This window comes from Salvelinus sp. IW2-2015, unplaced genomic scaffold (genome assembly GCF_002910315.2).
Source record: "Salvelinus sp. IW2-2015 unplaced genomic scaffold, ASM291031v2 Un_scaffold2332, whole genome shotgun sequence".
Lineage (NCBI taxonomy): Eukaryota > Metazoa > Chordata > Actinopteri > Salmoniformes > Salmonidae > Salvelinus > Salvelinus sp. IW2-2015.
Genome location: NW_019943657.1, coordinates 6344 through 26421, shown reverse-complemented (window position 1 = coordinate 26421; position 20078 = coordinate 6344). Strand labels below are relative to the sequence as shown.

General features: G+C 42.8%; 3 protein-coding genes and 1 pseudogene across 3 annotated transcripts; 1 reads left to right on the top strand and 3 right to left on the bottom strand.

Moving 5' to 3' along the window:
* The window catches only part of LOC112073655 (28S rRNA (cytosine-C(5))-methyltransferase-like), a 4163-nt pseudogene extending 1222 nt beyond the window's left edge, over positions 1 to 2941 (bottom strand).
* Positions 2942 to 5025: 2084 nt separating this feature from the next.
* Positions 5026 to 7767, top strand: LOC112073658 (histone H1-like). Its single transcript, XM_024140920.2, has 3 exons — positions 5026 to 5883; positions 6508 to 6800; positions 7027 to 7767. The coding sequence occupies exons 1-3, from the start codon at positions 5592 to 5594 to the stop codon at positions 7510 to 7512; spliced, it is 1071 nt and encodes a 356-aa protein (XP_023996688.1). The 5' UTR covers positions 5026 to 5591; the 3' UTR covers positions 7513 to 7767.
* LOC112073656 (ribosomal RNA small subunit methyltransferase NEP1) lies at positions 7639 to 11614 on the bottom strand. The gene is made up of 5 exons (XM_024140916.2): positions 11408 to 11614; positions 10796 to 10897; positions 10561 to 10702; positions 10218 to 10426; positions 7639 to 9466 (listed from the first exon to the last, which is right to left on the bottom strand). Exons 1-5 carry the CDS (start codon positions 11555 to 11557, stop codon positions 9353 to 9355), a joined length of 717 nt encoding a protein of 238 aa, XP_023996684.1. The 5' UTR covers positions 11558 to 11614; the 3' UTR covers positions 7639 to 9352.
* Positions 11615 to 12226: 612 nt separating this feature from the next.
* kel (Kell metallo-endopeptidase (Kell blood group)) lies at positions 12227 to 19519 on the bottom strand (the record flags this gene model as incomplete). The annotated part of the gene is given in 17 exon segments (XM_070440243.1): positions 12227 to 13617; positions 13747 to 13836; positions 14643 to 14803; positions 14980 to 15047; positions 15173 to 15262; positions 15378 to 15483; positions 15640 to 15715; positions 15814 to 15912; positions 16988 to 17083; positions 17193 to 17310; positions 17456 to 17616; positions 17769 to 17957; positions 18074 to 18145; positions 18307 to 18457; positions 18562 to 18622; positions 18625 to 18714; positions 18862 to 19519. Coding segments are annotated over 17 exon segments (2433 nt in total), but the record flags the coding sequence as incomplete, so codon positions are not given.
* Positions 19520 to 20078: the final 559 nt, after the last annotated feature.

The window sequence follows — 20078 nt, the reverse complement described above, 5'->3', positions numbered from 1 at the left end:
GCGAGTCAAAAATACCAGGCCACACTATTAGACCACTTCTCCCAGAGGATCCAAATTCACCCCTCTGTTGATCAGGCGCTGGACAAACAACATACATGTCACTTCGGTCAGTCTGGCAGAAGGAACAGCCTATTACTAATAGCATTCCAATTATCCTTTGGTCAATTCCAGAATTGACCCTTAGTCTTAATCCTTTCAGAGATACACAAATGCCTAGGGGGTTGGGTTGATTTGGGCACCTTTATTTGATCCAACTTGAAATAGATTTGCTAACCTGAAGCCAAGTCCCTCCTCCTTGTGCTTCCAGTGTATTGGTCCGGAATGGTGAACAGGTCCGCTGAATTTCATTGGCCTCCAGGAAATCAATCAGCTACAAAGCACATAAAACGAGAGAAGCCTTAGTTCAGCATGATGACAAACTGTTACAACAAAACGTAACCTTCCATAGATTCCTGTTCATTTTGTGTTTCATGACATTTGGGAGAACAAAGCATATGAAACATACCTCTGACACTGGGAAGATATCCAGCAGTTTGTCTATGAGGAAATTGTTGTAGCTGTAGTAAGTGGAAAGATCCTTTTTGAGGAGAGAGGTACTCTGTCTCTCTTTCCCCTCCTTCCCTCTTGGTTGCAAAGTGAGAGAGAACATCCACGTTGTCCTTTATTCTCTGGTGGATGGTCTGCAGGTCTACAAGCAAAACGCCTGCAATCACAGGAGAGAGAAAGAAAGAAACTCACTACAGATGGAGTCCACAGGCACTGATAAAGAACATGTAGCAATGTGTAAACTGGCATAGGAAAAAGCATAACTGTCAAATCTAAAATAAAACAAAAAGTACAAATCTAAGCTCTAAACTCACCCTCTTTTGCTATCTCCTCTGCTCCAGGTAGTATGAATTTGTCCATCTCATCTAAATTAGCCTGTACCGTGTCATCTTCACCCATGTCTTCATCTCCACTCTTCCCCTTATCATCATTATCATCATCATCATCATCATCATCACTCTCCTGGCCCATGGCTTCCTGCAGCTTCTTCTGCTTCCTGGCAGCTCGCTCGATGGGGAGCAGCTGAACGAGGGATGAAGAGAGGAGTAAGGAACAGATGATTCAACAGACAAAGATTCAGCACCTTGCTAAAGAACAGTAAGAACTTTGAAGGACAAACATTGTTTTGCTATTTAGAACATGTCCTGGATGCATAAATTCAGTGAATAATTTCACATACCTCCTCTCCTTCACTGCTGTCCTCCAATGCACCGTAGTCATCAACCAGGTCATCATCATCATCACCATCTCCCTCAATTAGCAGTTTTTTCCCTTTACTGTTCTCCGCTCCCTCTTGCCCCTCGTCCTCTTCCTGCTCCCATTGGCTGTCACTGTCTTCCTCGTTATCTGATTGGCCGACCTCACGCTTCCTCTTTGCTGGCTTCAGCCATTCACTATTTTCATCTGTGAATCCTTGAGAACAGGGGAAACAAACCAATTAAATCCCCATAGACATTCATGACTATTGTATTGAGAACACAGTGAATGGATGGGGCTGTCTGACTCTGGATCCACATGGACTAGGGTGACTTACCCCCCAATGCTAACGAATTAACAGTAACTTACCTTTTTTTGGCTCCTCCTTCTCAATGGTTTCCTTGGGCTTTTTGGTCACTTGAGCTCGCTTCCCAGCTCTACAAAACATCATCTTCATCTTCAGCAAAAGTGTGTGACACTACATTAGTGATTTAAAAAAGGGATTGACAACATAACATCCAAAAGATTACAAACAGACCTTTTCCTGGACCTGCTTGACAGTCGTTTTGGTGCAGTATCCTCTGCAAATGACAAGCATAGTTATTTAGTGAGCATCAACCTATAAAGCTTCATGTCTCATTCCCAGTCATGCATCTTTGCTTTAGTGCCACTGTACTCCCAGCAAGTGAAGTTATACTGAGCATGTCTTCAGCTCTTTAGAAGCTGTATGTTATAATAGCATCCCTCTCACCATCCGTTAAGAACTTGGCCAGCTCAGTCTCTGCTCCTTTCTGCTTCCTGGACTTCCGCCCCGGCCCCTTCTTCACATAAGTGGTGGGATCCAACTTCCTGCCCATGACTGACACCTACACAGGTAGTCTGGAGAGAAGAYATAGCTCATGATCATGTTGGATTTACACACTAAGGCATAGGATCAGAATGTGATGAAGGTAGTCACTAACTATGCACTGATGGCAGCTCTGAAAGATGGTAGCTAGCTATATTCTCAGTAACATGTTGCTCAGAATCTGTTCCAAGAATGTTGCAGATAACAAAATTATAAATAACGACAAATCAGCTTAACTTGAAGTGTTTACTGAAAATGCTCCTGAGAACATATCACCTCTTAACTCTGACCAGCACTGATGTGGAGAAATAAAAAGCAATGTGAAATAGAAAAAAGTTGACGTCTCTAACACCACGGTGTTATATGTAACGTTAGTTATTATAATACGTGGTCATAAGAATGTTAGGTAGCTATATAGCTAATTAGCTGACAACTGCTAATGTTGGTACACTTTTCCACGCATGCTAACGTTTTCCATCAATGGTATCCCCCTATATTCAAGTATGATGATGTGCCGGTAATTAGCTAACGACACATTGACTTCTGTTAAAAACAGACGAGTTGCATTCTAGAGACAACCCAAATATCATCTCATGAGGTTGCTATGAGCGGTAAAGAATGTTAGTTGGAATTTGATATCACATACGCAGTGCAAGTCCGTCACCATGACTTCTTCATTCACTTTTGTATGGCACAAAARAATCACGGCATTTCTCTTTACGACAACTCTCCAAAACTCACCTTTGCAATAGTTAAAGTATAATGTATTTATTCGATCCTTGATTCCAGTTAACAGATCAAATTTACGCACATGTGGGTTTTTTCTCGCACACGTTGATTACCGGAAGAAACAACCATGCGTTTCCGGCGCATGTGATATACGAAGAAAAAAACACTCCCATCTTTACAGAGGGAGCACAGTTTTCAAACTCTGGAAGTATTCTGTCTCTTTTATATACTAACTGAAAATAAACTTTACTCATTTCGTTTCGTGTAGACCTACGTGAAAATGTTTCAGTTGGATGGGTTGTCCCRATTAATAATATGTTATTTCCCTGGGGCATTGACAATCGGAGAGAATAATCAACCTTTTTCGATTATATACTGAACAAAAATAGAAACGCAACATGTAGTGTTGGTCCCATTTTTCATGAGCTGATGGAAAACAGATAGGAAAACGCTGCACACTGCTGCGCATAATCCCAGGTGATCCCAGGTGATATTTATAACAACGTTTCGACCCTTCATCAGGCATCCATATTCCGGGTGGGGGTGGTAGGTCCTATTTATGTACTCAGTGACATCACTTCCTAAAACAGGTGGTAAAAAATGTACAACATAGGGTCACAATATTAACATTCAATGTATCAAAATATGTGATCAATATTTACAGTAATATACATACAATATTAAATTAGGATAAAAAAAAGTATCATTTGAACATTTTGAAACTGAAATAAAAGATCCCAGAAATATTCCATATGCACAAAAATAGTATTTATCTGAAATGTTGTACATAAATTGATTTACATCCCTGTTAGTGAGCATTTCTACTGTGCCACGACAATCGATCCACCTGACAGGTGTGGCATATCAAGAAGCTGATTAAATAGCATGATCATTATGTAACGGATGTGAAATGGCTAGCTAGTTAGCGGTGGTGCGCGCTAATAGCGTTTCAATCGGTTACGTCACTCGCTTTGAGACCTTGAAGTGGTTCCACTTGCTCTGCAAGGGCCGTGGCTTTTGTGGAGCGATGTGTAACGATGCTTCGTGGGTGACTGTTGTTGAGGGGGGTCCCTGGTTCGCGCGAGGGGAAGGACCCATCGCTGTTACAAGTCCACAGGTGCACCTTGTGCACCACCACCTTGTGCTTGGGACAATAAAAGGCCACTAAAATGTGCAGTTTTGTCACATAACACAATGCCATAGATGACTCAAGTTGAGGAGCGTGCAATTGGCATGCTGACTGAAGGAATGTCAACCAGAGCTGTTGCCAGATAATTTAATGTTAATTTCTCTATCATAAGCCAGGTTCATAGTGGTTTTAGAGAATCAGAATGTCCAACCGGCCTCACAACCACAGACCGCGCGTAACCACGCCAACCCGGACCTCACAGCTGGCCTTCTTCAACCTGCGGGATGGTCTGAGACCAGCCACCCAGACAGCTGATCAAAGTGGGTTTGCACAACCGAAGAATTTCTGCACAAACTGTCAGAAAACGTCTCAGGGAAGCTCATCTGCGTGCTCGTRGTCCTGCAGTTCAGCATAGTAACCAACTTYAGTGGGCGAATACTCACCTTCAATGGCCACTGGCACACYGGAGAAGTGTGCTCTTCATGGATGAATCCCGGTTTCAACTGTACCGGGCAGATGGCAGACAGTATGTGTGGCGTAGTGTGGGCGAGCGGTTTACTGATGTCAACGTTGTGAACAGTGCCCCTTGGTGGGGTTATGGTATGGGCAGGCATAAGCTACAGACAGTGAACACAATTGCATTTAATCAATTGCAATTTGAATGCACAGAGGTACCGTGACGAGATCCTGAGGCCCAATGTCGTGCCATTCATCCGCAGTCATCACATCAAGCTGAAAATGTCCCTGTACTTCCTTGGTCTGCCTGCATACTCATTGAGCATATTTGGGATGCTCTGGATCGACGTGTACAACATGTTCCAGTTCCCACCAACTTCGCACAGCCATTGAAGAGGAGTGGGACAACATTCAACAGCCCAGAATCAACAGCCTGATCAACTCTACCAGATACTGACTCGTTTTCAGATCCAGGCTCTTGCCTTTTTTTTAAGTATCTGTGACCAACCGATGCATATCTGTATTCMCGGTTATGTGAAATCCATAGATTAGGGCCTAATGATTTTATTCCAATTGACTGATTTACATGAACTGTAACTAAAATCTTTTAAACTGTTTATATTTTTGTTCCGTGTTCAAGGGAGCGAAAATAATGTAGAAAAACGAATGTCTCTAAAAATGTAAAAGATTCTTCWAAGTGTGAATTAACAGTTACAAAGAACAACAAATACCAACCAAGCACCACACAACCCCGACTTTATTGCGGAGACGTTTCGTTCTCCTTCAATGACACTCACGGGCGGTAGTTTTATTATAGGCAAATATGCGCCACCAACCGGTACACGCACACACCTAAGCTTTGCTTGCAGTAAGTAGCTAGCTCAAACCTACAGTGTATGTTGGTTGCTGGCTTGTTGGTTTTCTTGCTCCCGGTGACCCGACCCGCGTTCAATATAATTATCGAACGACCGTTTAAAAAAAAAAATGTTTCGAACGACCGTTTGAAAACTCAAATTGTTGTTTTTTGTAAATTGAAATTGATAACAAAACGTTGTCATCATTTCGATCGCTAACGTACCCCACTTTCCCAACTCTGTTTAACCAAATACTGTTTAACCAAATATAGTAACGTTAGCTAGCTATCTTTACTTTATGTGATTTGCTCGACGACAACTTGTAATCAACGATATGCCTAGAAACGCCCGCAAAAAGGACGCTGTCAAACGAGAGAGAAAAGCGAAAGTTAACATAGAACCAAAGGGAACAGTTACAGTAATCAACCGAGGACAAGAGAAAGTTCAACGTAAAAGGCCAGTAAAACCACCAGTCAAGTCGCCCGTGAAGCAGCAAACGAAGCCAGTAAAAAACCCAGGTGGTCGGGGCCTTGGGAAAGCAGGGGCTAGGCGTTTGGGTCAGCTATTGAAGCGTGCAATCCAAGAGAAGAAGAATGTTCCTGGAAACGAAAAAGTGCCTTTGCCAAGTGAGTGATCTAGCTAGCCAATTTCTTTAGCTTGTTCAATATTTGCTTGCTCATCATAATGTAGCAAAGTCGGGGGGGGGGGGGTTGCCCCCATTCCCAGTTAGCACAAACCCACAGAGTTTCTGTTTTTAACAAACCTCTTGCCCGGTGTGGGCTAGAGGTGGATGCTAAACGTTACCTGGGAACCGGGGCCAGGATGGCATCTGTCAACTCCTAGCTGTTACACGAAGAGATCGGAACATTTTGACGAGGTCACTTGGTTTTGGGTCAAGGTTGCTACACTACCCCCATCCTTCAGATAGCACATTCTTGTGCTTCGCTACAGTTAATTGCGGCGCCTGCACTCTTGATAACTGCAACCAGGGGATATCTCACTTCTAACACCAATGCAGCAAAGTCAGGGGGTAGTCACAAATGGGTCTTGAACCCAGGACCGTCAACCCAACACATCTGGTGCGCCAAGACATCCAAAGCTCTTGACCAGGTCGCTAGGTGTTGGGTTAAGGTCACTACAACATCTTCATGATTTTCAAAAAGAAATTTTGAAGTATGTGATGTTTATGTCAATTCAAATATTGAATAACTAATGAGTGTATCCCCATCTTTATCTCAATCTGTATCCAGCGACCCCAGTTCGTCTCTTCAAGTACCAGGCAGAGGCTGCATCTGCACCAAAAACCAACGATGCAAGGCGTGTGGCTACCCGGGTCTCCCAGCTCATCCTTCGGGTAGTCTCCCAGTGCAAGCACCGGGGTGGCATCTCCATGGTGGACCTCAAGCATGCCCTGGCTGCTGGTGGCTATGATGTCACCAAGAACAATACCCGTGTGAATTTAGCTGTGAAAGGCCTGGTGAGGAAGGAGACACTGGTGCAGACTACTGAAGCTGGTGCATCTGGGTCATTTAAACTCAACAAGGTAACTGTTTGAGTAATACATTTTTGTCAATGGTGGTTTTTGTTTTAGCTCTTTGGCAGTTTGATTTTCMACTGGCTCATTTCTACTGAGTAGGAAGCAAATTGCACCATGGTGCATAATTCATTGATAAAAGGTGCTCAAGTTGTCATTGTCATGCCACAACCAATTATTTGGGAATTTTGAATTATGCAGATGTTTCTCTCGTCTCCTGTTCTAAAAACTACAGAAACTGACGTATGAGAAGAGAGTTAAGACAAGAGCCATGAGAGACCGTGCAGCAGCCAAGAGAGCCAAGCAGAGAGAATGTGCAGCAGCTCAGAGAACCAAGCAGAAAAAAGGAATTTTGAAGCCAGCAGCAGAGAAAGGAAAGGCCTTGAAACCAACAGGAAAAGGCCAGAAACCAGGAACAAAAGCTGTGAAACCAGCAGGAAAAACTCTGAAACCAGGAGCAAAAACAACTAAACCAGCAGGAAAAACAGCTAAACCAGCAGGCAAGGACAAAACTGTTGTAGGAAAAGGTCAAAGGGAAATAGGAGTAAGACCAAAACAAGTAGGCAAAAGCCACAAACCAGCAGGACAAGCATCAAAATCACCAGCCAAGGTCCAAAAAACAGGCTACAAAGCCCCTAAACCTGCAGGAAAGTCCTTGAAAGCAGCCAATCAGAAAACCCGCAAAATGGTTGTAACCCCCATTACAAAGCCACGGATATAGTGACCTGGGGTTGCTAAAAGACGTGCTTCCTTGTGGAAATGGACTGAGTATGGACTAAAAGAGTAATATGTCAGTAGTAGATATGTCAAATTACCTTAGCCTTACAACAGTATGATTGACAAAATATAACATTGTATTGGTTTTTATTACATTGTTACTCACAAGTTACATGTACACTACCGTTCAAAGGTTTGGGGTCAAATAGAAATGTCCTTGTTAAAAAAAAAGAAAAAAGAAATGTGTCCATTAAAATAACATCAAATTGATCAGAAATGCAGTGTAGACATTGTTAATGTTGTAAATGACTATACAATAGTGAGGGTTTGATTACAGGCTCAAAATGGCCAGAAACAAAGACCTTTCTTCTGAAACTTGTCAGTCTATTCATGTTCTGAGAAATGAAGGCTATTCCATGCGAGAAATTGCCAAGAAACTGAAGATCTGTTACAACGGTGTGTACTACTCCCTTCAAAGAACAGCGCAAACTGGCTCTAACCAGAATAGAAGGAGTGGGAGGTCCCGGTGCACAACTGAGCAAGAGGACAAGTACATTAGAGTGTCTAGTTTCAGAAACAGATGTCGCACAAGTCCTCAACTGGCAGCTTCATTAAATACTACCTGCAAAACACCAGTCTCAACGTCAACAGTGAAGAGGAGACTCCGGGACGCTGGCCTTCTAGGCAGAGTTCCTCTGTCCAGTGTCTGTGTTCTTTTGCCCATCTTAATCTTTTTATTGGCCAGTCTGAGATATGGCTTTATCTTTGCAACTCTGCCTAGAAGGCCAGAATCCGAGAGTCACCTCTTCACTGTTGACTTTGAGACTGGTGTTTTGCGTGTACTATTTAATGAGCTTGCCAGTTGAAGACTCATGAGGCATCTGTTTCTCAAACTAAACACCAATGTTCTTGTCCTCTTGCTCAGTTGTGCACCGGGGCCCCCCACTCTTTCTATTCTGGTTAGAGACAGTTTGCGCTGTTCCTTGAAGGGAGTAGTACACCGCGTTGTACGAGATCTTCAGTTTCTTGGCAATTTCTCCGAAGAATAGACTGACGAGTTTCAGAATAAAGTTTTGTTTCTGGCCATTTTGAGCCTGTAATCGAACCCACAAATGCTGATGCTCCAGATACTCAACTAGTCTAAAGGCCAGTTTTATTGCTTCTTTAATCAGAACTGTTTTCAGCTGTGCTAACATAATTGCAAAAGGGTTTTCTAATGATAAATGAGCCTTAAAAAAAAAAAACACTTGGATTAGCTAACACAATGTGCCATTGGAACACGAGTGATGGTTGCTGATAACGGGCCTCTGTAGATATTTTATGGAATATCTGCCGTTTCCAGCTACAATAGTGTTTGAGTGATTATTTGACCAGTATTACATGAAAACATTTGTCCCCATCATGAGTGTTGAATTGTTTTGTTCCCTACTCTCCTACAGTCTCTTGACAAGGAACAACAGAAACCAGAGGACAAACTATACAGATTATTTCCACTGTATAACCATAGGAACAATGATGCACTGGATACATGTAAAGAAAACCACAAAGAAACAAGTAGGAAGACCATATTCAGTGCCAAGTCCTTACAGATGGTGTATTCAAAACAGTATTCATTTCATATTGAAACTCTGCCTTAAATTGAGACATGTAAAATACCATATTTTACACACAATACATACACCCATAGTATCATACAAATCCACAGGAGGTAATTGGTGAAATGGACCGTTTCTGTACAATGTTCCTTGACTGAACTTGACTGTCCGATCCATTTCTAGTCCCTGTAAGACAATGTTCATGTTGACAACAGTTTTAGCTGGAGCAGCAGTGTGCTGTCAACTTCATCACAACACACCCCAGACCTCCTCAAAGGCAGAGCACATCTTGGCACAGGTGAGGGCAGCAGAGAGAGGGTAGTTACTGATGGAAACAGTCTTCTCTGTGTAGTCCACATTCACCTAAGACAGGAGGACAAGCAGAGCTCAAACCAATGCATAATCAATCAAATGTATTTATAAAGCCATTCTTACATCAGCTGATGTCACAAAGTGCTGTACAGAAACCCAGCCTAAAACCCCAAAACAGCAAGCAATGCAGGTGTAGAAGAATGGGGGTTAGGAAAAATTCCCTAGAAAGGCCAGAACCTAGGAAGAAACTTAGAGATGAACCAGGATATGAGGGGTGACCAATCCTCTTCTGGCTGTGCCGGGTGGAGATTATAACAGAACATGGCGAAAATGTTCATAGATGACCGGCAGGGTCAAATAATAATAATCACAGTGGTTGTCGAGGGTGCAACAGGTCAGCACCTCAGGAGTAAATGTCAGTTGGCTTTTCATAGCCGATCATTCAGAGTATCTCTACCAGAGAGTTGAAAACAGCAGGTCTGGGACAAGTAGCATGTCCGGTGAACAGGTCAGGGTTCCATAGCCACAGGCAGAACAGTTCAAACTGGAGCAGCAGCACATAATCATTTACCAAATTCCAGCTCATTTTTTAATTGGTAGAGAATAAAATCAACCCCCAACATCTACATTTCTAACACACACTACCTACATCAACAGTACCTAAATCAGCTTCTGCCCCAGAGAAGTAGGATGAAGATGCCCCTTAACACTGATCTAAGGTCTGTAATGAGGGAGGGTAAGTGAAGCTGATCCTGGATCGGTGCACACAGGCCATTACCCTAGAGCCTTCAGCAAAACTCACCGCTCCGTGTGCGAATGCTCCGACCACCACAGTGGCAGGCCCCTCCTCTGGTACCACGGTGCGGGCGCCCACTGCCTCCCCAGAGGAGAAGGAGGTACAAATGCGGGGGCAGCCAGGGGGCAGGTGGTCTGACACAGGGTTCTTGATGAGCTTCAGCAGGCGCTGGGGGCCGTCAGCCGCCCTCACACTTAGCTTGTGCAGTAGCTGGACTAGGAGGAGACAGAGAAATACAAGTGGGATGAAATGAAAGAGGGAGATATACAGTACAAAAGAGGGGTAGGAGAGAAGGATGGTAAGAGAGTGAAGGTATTTAGAGAATTTCAGCAGAACGTAGCAGGCTTACCCATGAGGCCACAGAAGCGGTTGAAGGTTCGGGGGATGCGTGTCTGTGGGTTGATCTCAATCAAGGCGTTCCTCTCTGTGTGGATGTAAACCTGCAGGAGACCTGCCCTGTTCAATGGACTGTCCATCAGCATCAACAAACACTGGGGGGAACAATTACAGGATATGGCTGGGTTAGAGGAGCGAAGAAGAAAGATGACTGGTATTCCAGGGTCAAAGTGAAAATGACAGCTTACCTGATGTGTAATGTCAGGTCGAATCTTCCCAGGGTCCCGTCCACTTTTGATAATCATGCCCTTGTGTTGGTCACAGTTCAGCAGTTCAAACGTCTTGCCAACCTGAGGGGAAAGAGTAGAACATGATTAACGTCCTTCTTTGATTATGGTGCAACTTCCATGCCCACTATTTAGAACAGGGTTTCCCAAACCTTGTCCTGGGGGCACGTTTTGGTTTTTGCCCTAGCACTACACAGCTGATTCAAATAATTAAAGCTTGATGAGTTGGTTATTTGAATCAGCTGTGTAATGCTAGGACAAAAACGTGTACCCAGGGGGGCCCCAGGACCGAGTTTGGGAAACCCTGCTTTAGGACATGCATCTGTGGGTCTGCAGGCAGGAACTAACTAATAACAAATAGTTTCATTCATAGTCACAAAACACAGGTATCGTGCAGAATGCAATATTCATATCACAGATCTACCACGCAAGTCTGGTTGAACAGGAAGCTATCTAGACTGTTTATATCCAATAACCCAGGGAGTCAGAGACGCAACTAACGTTAGCGGTAACGTTAGTTTGCCAACACAGCAGTTGGATGGCGGAGGTGAATAGCAAAATACTCGTCTTTACCTTCACTGTTTCCAACGTTGCCCCCTCTAAAATAACTACTAGTCGCCTTTCCGCCATGCGATCGTGCAGGCTACGCATATGTTTTGCTGGTTTGGGTTCATATTCGTCTAAATGCTCAAGACCACGCTTGTCACAACTGTGGGCTTCCATGTTGCTTCGGGATGGTAGTCGCCGGAATAACGCGTCATACTGATGGAGTTTTGCCAAGGTTCTACCCCTCATTTGAATAACTAGGCAGCAGGCGGCCGTCTATGGCGGCAGATTGACGAAGACTGCATTTTCTGAACTAACTGACCAAGACGTACCTCCAACAACAGATAAAAGCTCACATAATTCTGCCGAAAATCAATGACAGTTTATCTCAACCAGTGGTATATGGGCTTTTTAGGTGAGCGCTGATGATGCCCTGTGATAAGCAGTGCCCACTTTGTCAAAAGGTAGGGACGCAAAAATATGTATCATGTCCATTCCCAGCCGCCTCTCCAGGGTGCTGTTGGAGAAACGTATCGCTGCAGCGCTCCACCAACATTCCGTCAAAACATGAATCTAACAAATCATGTAGTAGATATAGCATATGGTAGAAAGAGTATGTGGCAGTTTCTGTATTTTTCAGGCCGGAGATAAAATGTATGACAATGTAATTAGAAGGAAACTTTTTATATTAGGTTACTCCGATCAAATAGCCTAACCTAAATAGCGCCCAATCACTAGTCCTACCCGCTTGCCTGTCCACAGTTTTGACCTAGCTATTAGAAACATGTTGTATAACAAACACATATTACATGTATACGTCATTACTCCATAAGAAATACAACTCCCTTCACATAAAAAAATCAACTTTATTTTGTAGAATTATCAGCCTGATATCTATGACCGCACCTCTCTGATTCAGARGGATTGGGTTAMATGCGCAAACACATTTCAGTTGAATGCATTCAGTTGTAAAACTGACTAGATATCCCCCTTTCCCTATGTATTTACATCCACACACTTCATACACACCTTTTCAACACTGTTTGGGTCTTTGGCACCATCTAAACTGGCAGACACACTCCCCTACAGTTAACAAAGGTAAGCAGATCAGAACCTACAAACATAATAGTATCCTTATGGATAACAAGGTGCTTGTTACATACTGCAGTTTTAAATAAACCACAGACAATATGCATAGTTTTATCTCAGAACCCAGAAACAAATCTCCCATGCACAGGATGTCACAAGAGACTGGATGGATGTGCCTAATGAATAATCAACTATCCTGTCAGTTGCATTTGGATTTAGTGTTCTGTGCTATTGCCTTCTTAAAGATCTGACCCTTTTTCCCCAATTTTTGCCTAGAATGACATACCCAAATCTAACTGCCTGTAGCTCAGGACCTGAAGCAAGGATATGCATATTCTTCATACCATTTGAAAGGAAACACTTTGAAGTTTGTGGAAATGTTCAATTAATGTAGGAGAATATAACACATTAGATCTGGTAAAAGATAATACAAAGAAAAAAACATGCATTTTTGTTTTGTACCATCATCTTTGAAATGTAAGAGAAAGGCCATAATGTATTATTCCAGCCCAGGCGCAATTTTGATTTTGGCCACCAAATGGCAGCAGTGTACGTGCAACGTTTTAGACTGATCCAATGATCCATTGCATATCTGTTCAAAATGTTGTTTCAAGACTGTCCAAATGTGCCTAATTGGTTTATTAATACATTTTCAAGTTCATAATTGTGCGCTCTTCTCAAACAATAGTATGGTATGGATAAGAGCGTCTGCTAAATGACTTAAATGTAAATGTAAATGTATTCTTTCACTGTAATAGCTACTGTAAATTGGACAGGACAGTTAGATTAACAAGAATTTAAGCTTTCTGCCCATATCAGATATGTYTATGTCCTGGGATTCCTTTGTTGTTGTTACTTACAACCTCATGCTAATCACATTAGCTTACTTTAGCTCAACCGTCCCGCGTGGGGACACCGATCTGTTAAAATCACAGTCTTGTGTGTTCATCAATGGCTCTGCATTTTTTGTTCAGTAGGAGATGTTACTGTAGATCTGTAGGTCAGCATGTCCCTAAGAGGTGCTGCTGGGGTTTGTTGGGGCAGGAGAGGGTCTTAGGGCAGAGGTCAGAGTACCCACAGATGACAGTAACCAGAAAGGAAGGTTCAAAGGGCATGAACTCATGGTACGGGTCAGAGTCGCAGTTGATCTGAAAGAAGATAATATCAATACAATTATAGGAAGGAAAACATCCATTAGTAGGACCTTCATATCCATGGTAAAGTGAACCTTTTAGACATCTGCAATTATTGTTCTGCTACTGTTGTGTTATCCTTACCTGAGTGAATGACGTAAGGAACAGATGAGTGTGAGAGAGGCCTGAGAGAGAGGAGTCACCAGGATACTTCTTCAAACTCTGATTGTAAGCCTGAGACACAGAGAGTAAAGGATAAAGAGGGAGAAATAAGTAGATAAAGCTTTGACAAACATAGTATGCCTCTGATACCAACCAAAACATAGTATGCCTCTGATACCAACCAAAACATAGTATGCCTCTGATACCAACCAAAACATAGTATGCCTCTGATACCAACCAAAACATAGTATGCCTCTGATACCAACCAAAAACGAATTATGCCTCTGATACCAACCAAAACATAGTATGCCTCTGATACCAACCAAAAACATAGTATGCCTCTGATACCAACCAAAACATAGTATGACTCTGATACCAACCAAAACATAGTATGCCTCTGATACCAACCAAAACATAGTATGCCTCTGATACCAACCAAAACAACTAAGGTGCTGAAATTGAAATAGCCTAGATACCCTAGAATAGATTTGGAATCCCAAAAACTGATGTAACGGTTGTCGTCTGGAGGAGAAGAAGAGGACCAAGGTGCAGCRTGGTAATATTTCATCTTGATTAATGAAGGTGAACACTCAAAATACAAAAAACAACAAATGTGMAAAAACCGAAACAGAACTGTCTGCTGCAGACACACAAAGACAGAAAACAACCACCCACAAAACCCAACACAAAACAGGCTACCTAAATATGGTTCCCAATCAGAGACAATGACACCTGCCTCTGATTGAGAACCATATCAGGCCAAACACAGAAATACAACACAGAAATAGAAAACATAGATTACCCACCCAACTCACACCCTGACCACACATAAAACAAAGAAAATACAAAAGAACTATGGTCAGAACGTGACAACTGACCTGTAGTGCAATCTGCAGAGCAGAGTACTGCACCCACATCTCCTGCTGCTGTGCCGGTGACAGCGAGAACGCCCCCTCTCTCCCTGGTCCCTCTGTCATACTCAGGTACTGGTACCGCACACACTCTGCTATGGACCTGGGAGACACACTCTGAGAATGGACTAAAGCACAGGGTGAACAGTCAGGGCACACACATGCATCATGTATAAACCTACACACACCTACACACACACATGCATACACACATAAATAAACTTGTGCAAAATGCAAACTCTGCACATAATTTCATTAACTGCATTACAATCATAGAGTAATTAATTGAGACTATTTGCCTTACTGTTGGGTAGAAGGAGATGGAGAATATCTTTGGCCATCAAAGACCCCAAAACCCCAAAGTTGATGGCCCTGACACAAAAACATGCAAATACTCAACAAAACATGTCTTTGAGGAATTAGATTCTTTATCTCAATAAGACTACTTGGTTATTCATTGTTTATTATGTGATAGTAAAAATATGAGTTTGGGTTACCTGGGATATGTAGGATGGAAGAGAGGCTGGACAAACATCCCCATGGGAAAGACTAGCTCATTGCCGGAGAGAAATGGAGTGATTGACCAACTGGAGGAGAAGATGGAGAGATAGAGAGAATCCTCAATTCTCATATTCACATATTAATAACACATACTGTATCTACCCAAATCAAATAGACTTTTCATGACAACTAGGCTCTCACATATCATCTCCTTCAGTCTGGGAAAAGAGTTTGTTTGATCCCTGGCGCTGGAGGGAGAGAGACTGGATGTAGTTGGAGAAATACTTGTGTTTGTCAATTGTCACCTATTAATTAAATAAATGGGGGAAAATTAACTACCAGTACGTATATAGTACAATGTATTATCATCACTGGTAATATGATTCAATAGTGATATTGATTAAGAAATCCTATATCTTATTGGCAATGTAGACTAGTTCCACTACAATAAAATACTCTTCCTTTGAATACAGTTGGYTGAGTTCAGCTTCACTGAAAATGTTGTTTTTAGTTGAAAGTCTTGGAGTTAGAGACTGAATCTGGGAAAACACAGATTKTACATTTCAAGTGGACAATGAATACACAGTTGTTTTTAAATAAGGGTTCCAGTAAATTACATCCACTGTTGACCTTTTACCTTATTCAAAACAGACATGCGAGACTCCTCATCTCTCCACCTGAGATCAGGTAGTTTGGACTTGATGGAGGAATAGACATTCTGAATCAGCTCCTCTGCCTAGAGGAAACAGATAATACAATTTCAACACACTTATAATGTAATATCACATTTATAAAGTAGTTATCTTGTATTTTGTTGCTAAAAATAATATTTCTTGAAGTTTTTCACGTTTGAAAATCATAAATACTGTAGTTCACATAAATACAATTCATCAATACATTTGAGTTCATAATTACATAACATGATTTACAGATGTAATAGTCTATGGGAGTTTTTGGAGTACATCTTATTTATTTTAGTTCCGTTTAGATTTTTTTTAAATATAAATTGTGTTCGATCAAAAAAATTGTTTATAGTTATAATGCATCTTGTCTTCCAAATTTTACCGTTCACCTTAATTCGTTTAGTAATGTCAATGCATATCTATTGTCCACCTTAAGTTCTTTTATGTAATGTCAATGCATATTATTGTGTCACCTTAATTCTTTAGTAATGTCAATGCATATTATTGTTCACCTTAATTCTTTAGTAATGTCAATGCATATTATTGTTCACCTTAAGTCTTTAGTAATGTAAATGCATATTATTGTTCACCTTAAGTCTTTAGTAATGTGAAATGCTGCATATCTATTGTGCCAACTAATTCTTTAGTAATGTCAATGCATATTTATTGTGCAACCTTAATTCTTGTTAGTCAATGTGTCATATGGCAATTATTGTGCACAATAATTCTTTAGTATTGTCAATGCATATTATTGTGCACAATAATTCTTTAGTAATGTCATCAATGTGAGTATCGAAGACACCCTGAAAGATTTATACATACATCAAAAAATATACTTCTCATCAGAACCCATATTTCGTTAGTTCTGTAGCAGTTCAGAGGGGTTGGATTAAATGCAGAAGACACATTTCAGTTGAATACATTCAGTTGGACAACTGACTAGGTATCCCCCTTTCCCTTTCACTAAAAGGTGTTCTAAACTCTCTTCCTCATGACAATTAGGCCTAGGACACAATTCACTTTTTCTATTTATATTTTGTTGCTGCTATTCTTCATCACACATTTCACACACTACATCCTCTTCTGTCTTTGCTTTCTCTATGCACACACACACACAGTGCCTCTCACCTCTGTGTATGCGGTAGTCTCTCTCAGTAGGTGTGTTAGTACCGTGTCAAACCCTTTCTCAGTCTGCAGAACACACTGCCTCCAGCGAGGGACATCCTGAGAGAGGCAAGTAGCATTGAACTACAAGTCCCAGGCAATATAATCACTCCAAGCCAGTGTTATTCAACTACGAGCAAGCTGGGAAATGTAGTCCATATTCAGTTACCTCCTCTGTAGTCCCCAGAGCTAAGGAGAAATTCCTCTCTGTCTGAGTGAACCTGGAGTCCAGCGCGGGTATGACAGTGTGGAGGAGACTGAGGATCATGAAGGTGTGAAGAGGGCCACTAAACAGAGAGATGGACAGGCACCAGACAAACGTGTACTGAATACTATACACCATGCTGTAAGTAACAGGTAGCTTGTGTGATGAGAAACCTTGTTAGATTGGTTACTGTCTTTTGCATGACATTTTTGATTGATATAAAGTACCTGCCACTCAATTCATGCTTGTTCAGCCATTTGCCGATGATGCGGGACATRTGGACTATGTAAGGGAGGTTGTGCAGGAGGACGTGATCCGATTGGCTAACAGGGTGGGGATGGAAGGTGGTCTGTAGACAGCCCAGCCAATCAATGGCAGGGGCCAGGGTCTGTTCACAAAATAAGAAATATGCATTCTGTATAGGGAAATACAGGTACACATATACAATAGCTCTATGAGTTAGTGAAGGTTAGGGTAAAGGGAGAGAGAACGAGAGACACTCACACACTCACACATAAGTACATACACACACACCCGCACCTGTAGCTCTTTGATGGTGATGCGCTGGTACAGTAGCCCCTGCTGCAGGCGATGCGGCAGAGGAGAGGCAGCTACAGCCAGTTCAGAGGACAGAGAAATGAACAGGCCTATATGGAGACTGGTGCTGCTGGAGGGAGAGCCCAACAGGCCCAGCAACCTCTGATACGAGGCCAGGAACAGACGCAGGATCTGGGGGGAAAAGAGAGAAATAAAGAGCTGGAGCAGAGGGGATGAAAGACATAATGCCAAATGTTGACATCAACAGATAGATGATATACTGTAGAACAGATATAGACTTAGTGTACCTGCGTGTTAGCTTTGGACTTCTGAGTCTTGCTGCTCCATTCAGTAGGTATCTGAAAATCCGGCTGATCAATCTATAGAAAAAGAGTGTATGCTATAAATGTATAGTATATGGGGAAGTTACCCTTTATGTAAAGCTCCAGTGAAAAGTGCTGTATGAATATAATCCATTACTGTATATACTGTAGAACACCCATTAGGTATTTCACTGCCCCAGAACCCCAGTCTAACTGACCTGWATGTATCGCTTGTCTCCTTGAGTGTCGTTAGGATCCTTGCCCACATAAACACTAAAGAATGGGAAGGTGCCATAGTCTCTCATCAGTAGAGACAAAGTGGAGTTGAAATCTGTCTGGTTCCACCGGCCGATACAGCCCAGCCACCAGCTAGAGGGGGGGGGGGGGGGGGGGTGTGTGGAGGTGTAGAGAGAGAGAGGGACAGAGTTTTTACCATAAGAGTAAGGAAGGTGTAATCAGTCACCATACCCCACAATCTATTCCAGGATCTGACCTTGTGGACTAGCCTGAGGAAAGGTTCTGGCCCGGCGGTCCTGTGGGGCCAGTGTCCATACCAGGAAACGGTTTTTAGAACATACAGGCCTTCTGCTTCGCTGAGTTACCCGGGCTGGAGCGGTCCTCAGCTTCTGACAGAGGAACATTATATCAAAGTTTCATTGTGAGGATAAAAGGTCCTGTTATGGAAACGGTTTCAGCAGTTCTATTTAAATGGTTGTCCCGAAGAACCGGTACAAAATCTACAGAGGATCAACAGCAAWTTTTTTKATTCTCACCCAAAATCTCCCTCATTGTCAGCAGTAGTGCAGTCTGTCTGTCTGGCATTCTGTCTGCTGGAGCCTTTTCTACTATGTCCGTGCCTGTCTCTCTCTCCTTCCTCCCTCTTTCTCTATCTTTCTCTGCCTGTGCTGCCCTGCTCTTGTGGCCCTGTGGGTGTAGGGGGATGCCCTTGCCCCTCTGTCTCCCCCTGTTGGACAGAGACGCCCCTTCAGACCCACAGGGAAACAGGAAGTAGTCACAGGGCTGAGAGAAGGGGTCGACTGAGATGGAAAGACGGGCGGTAGCCCTCTGACAAGCCGGGGAGGTACATGGAGGAGAGGCTGGCGGTGTGCTCTCTGGTGGGAGGTGCTGCTGGGAGTAGTAGGCCAGGCCCACTATGGAGGCGCAGAAGGAGGATGTCAGGAGGAAGMGAAGGAGTACGCGGTGACGTGTCCACATCCAGGGCTTCACCTCCTCTTCAGACTGGGGCTGGGGCTCAGGGAGGGTATCAGGCTGGGGCTCATGAAGGCTATCYGGCTGGGGTAGGGGCTGGGGCCAAGGCTGGGGTAGTGGCTGGGGCTCAGAGAGAGGATGTAGTTGGGACTGGAGCTGAGGCTCAGAAAAGGTATTAGATGGGGGCTGCAGCTCACAGTCAATSTAAACAAAATTGAATGATAGTCAGTTTCATATCATTATCATGATACACATTTCTGCTTCATTTAAGACTAATTTGACACGACAGTCTTATAACCTATCTTGTCCTCTATATACATTTAATACCGCATTAAAAWCAGGAAGAGACTCCTCTATACAACTTGAAATGTATAGTATGAGGCGCAGGAAAATTGAGAATTGCTCCAACCCCCCCCCCCCAAAAAAAACTGATGCAATAAGTAGAAAGTGTTGAGCCTGTGGCAGGCCAACATTGATTTGACATCACCTAGGATCAGCATAAACTTCATAATAACATTTCATGAAATAATTAAAAGTCCTTCTGCAGGTTTTACCTGAGGCTCTGCTGGGGTTTCTGCCATACTCTGTTGTGTCTTGTTCTGTCTGTCTGGGTTTAGCTTGTTGCAGCTACTGATGTTTCTCATTTCTCCCTCACACGTAGCCTCCAGACCTCTATCTCTCCCTCCATCAGCCAGCTGTCATCTCAGCTCTCTATCTTCTTTCATCACTCACTTCTCTCCTCCTCTGACGTTCTGATAAACAGAGTTGACCTGGCAGCCTA